Source organism: Chrysochloris asiatica, unplaced genomic scaffold, assembly GCF_000296735.1.
Source record: "Chrysochloris asiatica unplaced genomic scaffold, ChrAsi1.0 scaffold00013, whole genome shotgun sequence".
In the NCBI taxonomy this organism is placed as follows: Eukaryota; Metazoa; Chordata; class Mammalia; order Afrosoricida; family Chrysochloridae; genus Chrysochloris; species Chrysochloris asiatica.
In genome coordinates, this window is record NW_006408531.1 from 26,280,498 (window position 1) to 26,290,540 (window position 10,043).

The 10,043-nt window shown below is 42.6% G+C and overlaps 1 protein-coding gene across 4 annotated transcripts in view; it reads left to right on the top strand.

The window, feature by feature from the left end:
* Positions 1 to 256: 256 nt before the first annotated feature.
* The window catches only part of PTPRK (protein tyrosine phosphatase, receptor type, K), a 756,434-nt gene continuing 746,647 nt past the window's right edge, over positions 257 to 10,043 (top strand). Inside the window, exon 1 of one of the 4 annotated variants that reach the window (XM_006834676.1) lies at positions 257 to 718. In XM_006834676.1, the coding sequence (XP_006834739.1) occupies positions 622 to 718 (97 nt within the window). In that variant the 5' untranslated portion in view covers positions 257 to 621. The remainder of the gene's footprint in view (positions 719 to 10,043) is intronic. The other 3 variants (XM_006834677.1, XM_006834675.1, XM_006834678.1) reach the window with 3 other exon arrangements.

Consider the following 10,043-nt stretch of genomic DNA (forward strand, 5'->3'; position numbering starts at 1 on the left):
TGGTAGAATCCCCCCACCGGGACATAGCCCCGGGACGCCACTCCACGAGGCGAGGCGGCGGGTGCTTTAGCGCTCGTCCTCCGTGGTCCAGCAGCATCGCTTACCAAACTCGCATGTTTCCAACTCGAATTTCTGGAATTGGCAGTGGACGGTGCCAGGTCCCCTTTTCCCGCTCGCTGCCCCGGAACTCTGATTCCGGCAGTAGCAGCGAACAAAGGCGGCGCGAGGCACCGGGCGCGCGGCCGGGCTGGCGCGCGTCTCTCTGGCAGCAGGCGGCGGAGCCGCGCCTGAGCTCGCATTCCTTAGAAGCGCCGGGAGCCCACGGGGCTACGTCACCCCCGGCTCCGCCCCCGTCCCTCCCCGAGCAAAGTAACTCTTGACTAACAGGAGCAGCCTTCGCGAAGCATGGAGAGCTGCCGCCACGGCCAGCTACCAACGAGGGCGACGCTTTCGCCACGGAGGTAGTTTGGCATCCGCCAAGAAGGGAAAAGTGTCCGAGGGTGACTGCCGACTCTTCGCGCTCACCCTTCGAGGTCCGATCGCCTCCTCTGTCGTGGATTTCGCTGCGATCTCTCCCGGCAGCTCTTTGCAAAGCTGCTTGAAACTTCTCCCAAAGTCGACATGGATACAACGGTTGTAGCGCTCCCTGCTTTTATGGCGCTCTTACTCTTCTCACCGTGGTCTCTCCTGGGGTCTGCCCAAGGCCAGTTCTCCGCAGGTGAGTGGCCGGAGGGTGCCAGGATCCCCGGTGCCTGCCCCGGGCTCGGGGCTCCAGAGGGTGGACCCAGTTCCACGCTAGGGCCGGGGGCTATCATTCTGGGGAAGCTTTCGTGGTCTGGGGTGTACCGGTTAGTGAGATGTCCCAGATGGTGTCAGGTGGGATCCGGGGCACCAGACCCTGCGTCCACTACTGGAAGCAGGTAACTTTCATCTTTGCGACCCATTGTTCCAGTGTGCGGCGGCGCGGGGCTGGCCCGGCCGGACCTTAGTGTGTGGAAACCTTGCTTGGCTTGGGAAATTGGCAACCTTGGCGTTTAGCATAGTGTGCACTAGGTTAATGGAGAAGAGAGAAAAGAGAAAAGTAGTTATGAGTGTGGGTACGGCCACTTTGTTGTTCGTGGTGCAGGCTTGTTGCTGTTTGCCACTACAGTGTTCAAAAAAGAAAAAAAAATTCCCTGGGAAGCCATTGTCAGAAATGTGGAGATTTCAAAGGAACTGACCTCCGCGCGCTCTGCCAGGTGCTTTTTGTCCCGGGAATTACCTCCCCTGACTATTGTCCGGATACTTCCCTGTCCCTCCCCCACCTCTTCTCTTCCAGTGTGGGGTTGCTACTGGACTTGCCCTGTGAGTTAGGTTTTGCATGGACAATGTTTCATACGCGTACTGGCGGAGCCTGTAAGATATTTTAAAATACGATTCGAAGGAACCACGCCGAACCGTTCTGAACGTCGAGTCGGGAAACCCTGACCCAAAGAGAGATTCCACATCTCCGGAAAATGGGAGTTCATGAAGGTGGCTCATGAACTCCCAGAGCCGGTCTGTGATAAGCTGAAAACGACTGCTGGCTCCCAGGAAAACCCAAAAGGAGGGATGTGGTTCAGCCTCGCACGATAGTCCTTTGGATTTTAAGTAAAGCCACACTGAGAAATCGGGGAACCCCGGCTCTCGGTTCCTTCCTCTGCTTTCTTCCAGTTTTGTTACCCTTCCTGAAGGTTGTTGCTTCTTTCTCTCTTCTGGGGACTATGAAGTTTCTCCAGGTGGACACTGGGGAGCGGGCTCCTGGGCACTTATCTGCCTCTCGCCCAGTCTTGACAACTTTTTTTGCCAGGTCAGCTAGCTCAGATTGTCTGGCAAGCACCTCTGCTGCCTGGGATCATGGGTGCAGATGGAGGTGCAAAAGTGATCTAGGGGATGAAGGAGAAAGGTACATGTGCGCTTCTGGCGGAGGCTGCGGAGAAAGAACTTACTTTGTGTTTGTTACTTGCTCTCATATGGCTGCTTGGTTTCCTGAAAATAAGCTCAAATTGTTGTTTTCCGGAATAACAGTTTATACATTCTCTCTAGAACCTTTGTTGTTGTTATGTGCCGTGGAGTCGATTCCGACTCATAGCAACCCTGTACAGCATTTCCGAGGCTACAATCCTTTACCGGAACAGAAAGCCTCATCTTTCTCCCGCGGAACAGCTGATAGTTTCGAACTGCTGACCCTAAGGTTAGCAGCCCGATTCATAACCACTACGCTACCAGAACTCCTTCTCCAGTCCCTTTAGGACTCTATAAAGGGAGTTAGGCAACAGACTCAGGCTGCAGCATGTGTTGTGCTCGCAGGCAGAGATTATGAAATAACAGCAATGTGGAGGGAAAACACTTGTACTAGAATGTAGGTGATGTGTATGCAGAGGGCAGCTGCTGTATCCAATGAATGATCCAGGGGGCTGATTTGATTCTCTCCGGAAAAAGCATTACTACCTGCATCTCTGACGCATAATGTCCTTACTCTATGCAAGTCATTATAGGCAGGCAAGGTGGGGTATTGATTTCTGCATAGTGTTTGGCACAGCACGGAGAACCGACGTTTGAAAAGGCATGTAGTTTGTTAATTGAAAGTTTGAACTCTACTAGTTGCCTGATTAACTTACATGTATTCGAGAGTTTCAACGATTAATGTTTCAGCAGCTGATGGATAAACTTTCCGTAGTAAAGAAACTTTTCTTTTCAAATGTTATTTATTTTTTAATGAACAAGGGAATACTGTATTTCCTCCAGTAGAATGTGCCAGATGAGTTTTGTGATCCTTGGACTTCTGATAACTCAAATGAGCAATTAACTGTATTCTTAGAATTGAAGTAATTTAACTAAATATATTTGGCTTTTCTTTAGTGACAAACACTAACATTTGACTGGAAGTCACATTTAATGTACATTTATAGTATTGTGAGTTCAAATAAAGCAGTTCTTATAGGTGCTTTGTAGGATAATCACTTGACCTCAAGGTCAGTTTGAACCAGGAAGTCGGCGGTTCAAACTCACCTTGGAAACCCCGTACAGGGTCACCATAAGTCAGAACCCACTTAACAGCACTTAACACCACCACCATCACAGGATTGTGTCTGATTATGCTATCCACAATTTACATATAAGCCCAGAAACTAATGCCTTCTATCCCCAGAGGTTCAAGTCAGACTGTGGGTCTACCTCTCTTGATAAATTAGAAGTTTGTTTTGTAAACACTTCTTTTTCCTGGCTATAGTAAATCATTCAGTGTTCTTATCATCAAAACTTATGATACTCAGATTTGTTGCCAAGACATTGAGTCAAAGATTGGAGGTGTATTCTTTCTCTGTTTTTCTTTTATTTTGCTTTAAAGAAAGTTTTGTTTTCATTGAGAAATTTAAATAAAACTATATTAGAAGTCTAAAACACAGACACATACAGAATTTTAAAAATATCCTGTTAAATGTGTCTTAAATTACATCTACTAAGGCCAGTTTACCACTTTCAGATAGTACCATGTGGTTCCTAAATATTATGTTTCACAAATTTGGAAGACTAAAGATAATTGGATCTTTAATACATCACCCAGACCAGTAGTCTTCATTGTTTACAATTTAAAATGATTGCTTTTATCACTGTTTTTTCTTTCTTGATTAGCTTTTGGCTTAAAGTATAAAAATTCTGCATAGTGAGCTGCTTTAAAACCAAAGTTCCCATATTTATATTTATATGCTTGCAGTTTTATCTTTTGCTTCTAACGCCACTTGTCATTATAGAGACACTGAGACATAGATGCACAAATACATGCTGAAGTTTTCTCTGTGGGTTGTGTAGCTAACCTCTCTTGATACTTAGCATAGCTGGGAAATACCCTGATGGAATTAAGTTTTTAGTTTCAGATTACTGATAGAACTAGTCAATGATTATGTGATTTGGAAATTCAGTTTTCTCATCTGTAAGCTAGGGATAATAATACCTATCCTGACCTTCTCACACTGTTTGTTATGAGGATCAAATGAAGTAATTTATGTGAGTCAGCACAGTAAATTGTGAAGCATTGTGTGGCTAGCTGGAGTGTAATCATGAGACATGAAAGTAGTCGAGGTGCCTCCCTCAGCTTCAGCCCTTTCCTTTACTGCATTCACACTCTCCCTGGTGAATACAGATCTTTCAGGATTTTTGTTTTGCTTTACAGCTTTGTGTTTACTAATTTTAATCATTCTTCAACATAAGCATCCTAGATTGGCCAGACCATAATTTTATCAGTCCAGTGCAAAACATTATCCTTTTATTTTTTAAATGACTTATCTTGTGTAAATTGTTACATGAAGTATATCTGAAGGAGAATCACTTTGAACATTTCTAGTATTCTTTCTAGAGAAGAAATATATTTTTAGCTGATTCTTTAGCGGTTTGTTCAACTGTTGCTTGTTCAGCTTCTTCATCTCAGTGTAGAAAATAATATTCAGTTTTTTTAGATGCAGTCTTATTACTGACCTAGAGAGGGACTATTGTCTCTCTAGTAAGATGTGGGCTTCGAAATGCAGCTTAAGATCCTGCCTTGGATATAGTTCCTGGCTTGCCACACTGTCAATGTGCACTCATTTGAATGGATCTGTTAGGTGCTTGCTACTCATCTAAGCAGTGCTATTTTCCATGCATCTGCTCTCTTGCTGTATGTGTTAATGTTTACTTCTTTACCTACTAGGAAGATACAGTGTCCTGATGTGGCACTGTAGGATAAACACTAAACTGCTAATCATGAGGTTGTCAGTTCATGCCCTTTACAGGCTTGCTATGAGCCAGAACCAACTCAGCTCTTACCAACAGCAGTGACAAGAAGGTGCATAATAAACCCTGGTGATGCAGTGGTCTAAGTGCTAGCTACTTGTAAGTTGGCCATTTGAGCTCGCCAGTGGCTCCTCCAGAGAAATATGTGGCAATCTGTTTCTGTTAAGATTTATGGTCTTGGGAACCCCGTGGGGCCATCCTGCTCTGTTCTTTGGGTTGCTATGAGTCGAAATTGTCTCTGTAGCAATGGGTTTGAGTCTTTTTGGTTTAGAAAGGTGCATGAAAGTCAGTTTATTTTAGGGCTTGCCTTTTTGATTATCTGCTTTTGCTTGGTCAGGTATCCCTTGTTTCCTCAATTCTTTAAAACCCCAAATTTCTAATAAGTAATAATGATATGTAACCGGACATTTCCCAGAACTGGTTTTTCCCTCGAGTCCCTTATATCTGAATCTGTTTATTTTCCAGGATTGTAAGATATCATCTTGTGTCTGTCCTAACCAGATGGGGAGAGGCAGGTCTGGCTGCTATTTGGGCCCTGGCCTGTGTGCTGCTGACAGCTCTGCTCTTTGTGTTCATAAATGTGAATCTGAAAAATAAATCGACCCTCGGCCACACTGCCCCTCAGCCGTAGTGCCTCCCACTCCTCTCTAAAAACAACAAAGCTCTGCATGGATCTCCACAAAAAGCACAGTTCAGCCTTTTTGTTTTTACCAAATATCTTTTGTTGTTGGACATGTTCTTAAAAACTGGAAATGTGATTCCTCCACTACCCAGTACTAATGCCAATCCTCCCACCAAACCTTGTGTTTCCACAAATGATAGGTTATTATGGGTTTTGTTTTATGTCTTTTCAAGCATATTTAATTCATGTGATATGACTATACAGAGAAACTGTGCTGTCAACCTATTAATACTTTTGAGGTCCCCTGTATGTCTGCTCCAGGTTATATAAATGACTCAGTGTAAGTCATATTAAATATGGACCTGCTTCCGAGAAGCCTGGAAAATGCTTTTTTCATCTGCCCAATGCTATTCTCCTTTCCCTACTTGCTCTTTAGAGAGGACAGGAAGAGAAATGCCTAGAAGACTCAGAGCTGGAAACATCAAGAGAGTTTAAGATTGTTCTTAAAGACAAAACAAAGGACACTAGATTTTGGAGTGTGTGTATGTGTGTGGTCTTGTACTTAATTTTCTGAAGAGGAGAAAAATTCTTTTTGACTTGTTTATTAGATCAGCCTTTGCTTTTATCTAAATACATTCATTTCTTTTTCTGTAGATATAAAAATTTCCCTCTGTGTATTCCTCTCAGACATTCTCCTTTGATTTTGTGTATCTGGTCTGTATTCCTTTATCAAATGGTGTTTCGCTTTGCCTCAAAAGGTTGTAATTGCTTTTGAACATGACTTGTCTTTTTCATCAGAACTCACACTGCTTGTCAGTTACTGAATAATGGTGCTCTATTAATTCATGATATATCTTAAAATGGTATTTGATTATAAAATAATTGGAGACTACATCAATCATGTTGATTTTGTTTCAATTGATAACCAAAGTCCCCTAATATTTATGTATATATAATAACCTTTTAATGTTACAGAATGTGTTTGTGCACATATGAGGGGACTTAAAAAGTTCATGGAAAAAATTCATTATCTTGTAATTCCATTTTGCAAGCTTTTTGAACCCCCCTGGTATACTTCTGAATGGAAAGAGACTTTTAAATTCTTTTTTTTGTAAATAGGGATTGAAATTCGAATATCATATGACCTGAGCTTGGTGAGGTAACTTACATAAAGTATACTTTGGAAAACTTTAAAAAAATTATTTTTATGTTTGAATGGTTGAACTGTTAGCTCTGGAGGTTGATATTTAACAAATTTAAGATTCTTTGTTGAAATGGGTTTTATGGTATGTTTTCTTAATGAAACGTTGTTAAGTGCTGTCAAGTCGGTTCTGATGTATAGTGACTCTGTGTAAGATTTGTGACGATTTTTTAATCTTTGCAGACACAGAAAACCTCATCTTTCACTGGCAGAGTGACTGGTGGGTTCAAACCACCAACCTTGTGGTTCGCAGTCCAGTGCTTATCCTATGGAGCCACTGTGCTCCCCTAATGAAACATAATTCTACATAAAATATTTGATTAGTTCCATGAAGTTTCTGTTATGGAAATTATATTTATTTTAGTATTCTTGACAAAAATTGAGGGAATTGCTTTGATTCACAGTTAATAATTTAGCAATAAATATCCAATTTATATAATTTTTGAAAAAACAATTTGGGTTTGTATGGCTTTTTCAGATTATTGGCATTCTGGAAAAACACTGGGCCAGTGGTATAAATATCCCAGTAATTCTGTTTTGGAACTTTGCCATTTCTCTACTTAACTCTGAGTTGAATTTTTGGCAACCTCTCCCATGTGTTGATAATCTATAAAAGTTAGAAGTGACTTATTTTGACACTTACAGTTGTTTTAGTAGCCAATTAAGTAGTTCTAAATGAAATAATCCCTGTTTCCACTGTTTGACGGTAGAACTCCGTTAATAGAAATCATGAATTGAATTGTGTTGGCTAAATTCTCAAACAGGTGACTTTTTGTTGTTGTCTGTTGGAGTCATTTCCAACTCATAAGGACCCTCTATAGCGTTTCCAAGTAGCAGCGGGTGAGTTTGAACCTCTGATCTTGTAGTTCAAGCCGGCTTTGAGGTTTAGCACGTATCCTATAGCACTATACCAGAACTATTTCAACAACAGGAACTCAGGTAGAATTAAAGCCAAAGAAAGTAGTGTCTGCTTGAATTGTTTGCATTTCGTAGGAAAGCTCAAGGGTTTGTGTGTGTATATAACAGTGATACCCCTTGTTAGTCCAATGTGTCCATTTAGAAAGAAGCATAAAGACATCTACAAATGGGCTCACACCAATATTCCTTCTTGGTAGGAATATTGAAAATAATTATTTTACTTTCACAGATGAAGAAAGTGGAATGGCAAATAAATGAACTGTGTTGTTGTTATTAAGTGCCATCGAGTCGGTGAGTTTGAATCACTGACTTGTGTTAACAGTCAAATGCTTATTCCATGAACTATGTTGTTGTTAAGTCAGTTCCAGTTCATAGTGACCCTGTATAGGGTTTCTGAGGATGGGCTGCTGAGATTTAACACCGCTTGTGAGAAGCCTTGGTAACATAAGGAGCTGGGCTGCTAACCTCAGGGTCAGCAGTTCAAATCTACCAGCTTCTTCACAGGAGAAAGATGAGGCTTCCTGCTCCCGTACAGATTTACAGCCTCAGAAAACGCTACACAGTGTTGCTATTTATCAGCATTAACTTTATGGCACACAACCAACCAACTATTGTTGTTGTGTGCCGTGGAGTTGCTTCCGACTCATAGCGACCCTGTACAGGGTTTCTGAGGCTGTAAATCTTTGCAGGAGAAGAAAGCTTCATCTTTCTCCCGTGGAACAGCTGGTAATTTCAAACTGCTGACCCTGAGGTTAGCAGCCCGATTCGTAATCAACTATACTATACTGTATTTTAGTAAGAAAAGAAATGAAAGTATATACTTGAATGAATAATTTCTTTGATAAAAGTCAACACTAGGTTGGTCTTTATGAGTTGGAAGTTAAAGATATCCCATCTGTTGACTTTTACAACTTGTGCCCTACTGTAGTTTTTGATAGCAGGCACCACTCCTCCCTGCCCTCAAGGCCCAAAGGTTATGCAAAACTCACAAATGTCAAAAGAAATGGCTCACCCAATTGTGGAGTCTGGCAAGTCCCAAATCAAATCCTAGTTCAGAGCTCAGTGTGGAGGAAGCTTCTCACCTACATAGTCTCAGAAGCTGAGGAACCCAAACAGGCAGTTCAGACAACAATCTGGTGATGCAGGAGGCTGTGGTAGCTGATGAATCAGATCAGGTGATGGGTGGAAAGTCTTACGAACTGGAGGTCAGACTTAATGAGCCAAATCAGGGCAAAAGAGCAAGCTTTTCCAAAGCAGTTTTATAAGCTGGGAGCTAAGGGTGGTGATTTGAGTCACACCCTCTACTAAAGTGGGGGCATCCTTAATCCTCAGTTCCACTGTAATGTTTACTTTTTAGCCCCACCTTGATCTTTGGTGATGGTGGTGGTGTGGGATTGAGTAGGTTCCAACTTATAGCCAGTCTGTATATGGTTTCTGAGGCTGTAAATCTTCACAAGAGCAGAAAGCTTCATCTTTCCCCCATGGAACTGCTGGTAGTTTTGAACTACTGACCTTGAGGTTAGCAGCCAAACTCATAACCACTATGCTACCAGAGCTCCTTACCTTGATCTTTACTCCCTAGGAACTCATTTCGAAATGGGTGCGTAATCACAGGCATAGAGGCTCGATTTACAATATATATCACAAAATGGAGAAATTTGACTAGAAGGGCCATAGTAACTAATAAGTTACTCTGCTACAATATATTATACATTACTGTGGTGGTCTGGTGTGGCACTGCGGGTGAATGTGCTGGACTACAAAGTTAATTTGAACTGCAAGGATGGCGGTTTAAGCTCACCAGCCATTCCTGGGAAACCCTATACAGGGTCGATATGAGTCAGGCGTCCTGGTGTGGCGCTGTGGGTTAATACGCCAGACTGCAAAGCCATTTGAACTTGGCGGTTCAAGCTCACCAGATGCTCTTCGGAAACACTGTACAAGGTCGCTATGGGTCAGAAATGACTTGATGGCACTTAACAACAACATGACTCAAAACTGATCTGACAGCACTTAACAACAATAACAGGATTGGTGGTAGTTGTGTGTGATCGAGTCGATTCCTACTCATAGTGACCCTGTGTAGGGTTTCCGAGGCTGTAAATCTTTGTTGTTGTTGTTAAGTGCTGTTGAGTCGATTCAAACCCATGCTGTTGTTGTTGTTGTTCTTAGGTGCCATCGAGTCGGTACCGACCCATAGCAACCTTATGTACAGCACAACGAAACTGCCATATCCTGGGCCAGCCTCACAACTGTTGCCACGCTTGAGTCCATCGATGCTGCCACTTGGCCAATCCATCTCTTTAGGGGTCTACCTCTTTTTCTCTGACCTTCCACCCTATCAAATATGATATCCTTCTCCAGGGACTGCTCCCTCCCGACAATATGTCCAAAGTATGAGAGACGAAGTTTGGCCATCTTGGCCTCCAAGGAACACTCAGGCTGCACTTCTTCCAAAATTGATCTGTTGGTTCTTTTGGCAGCCCATGGTACTTTCAGTATTCTCCTCCAACACCA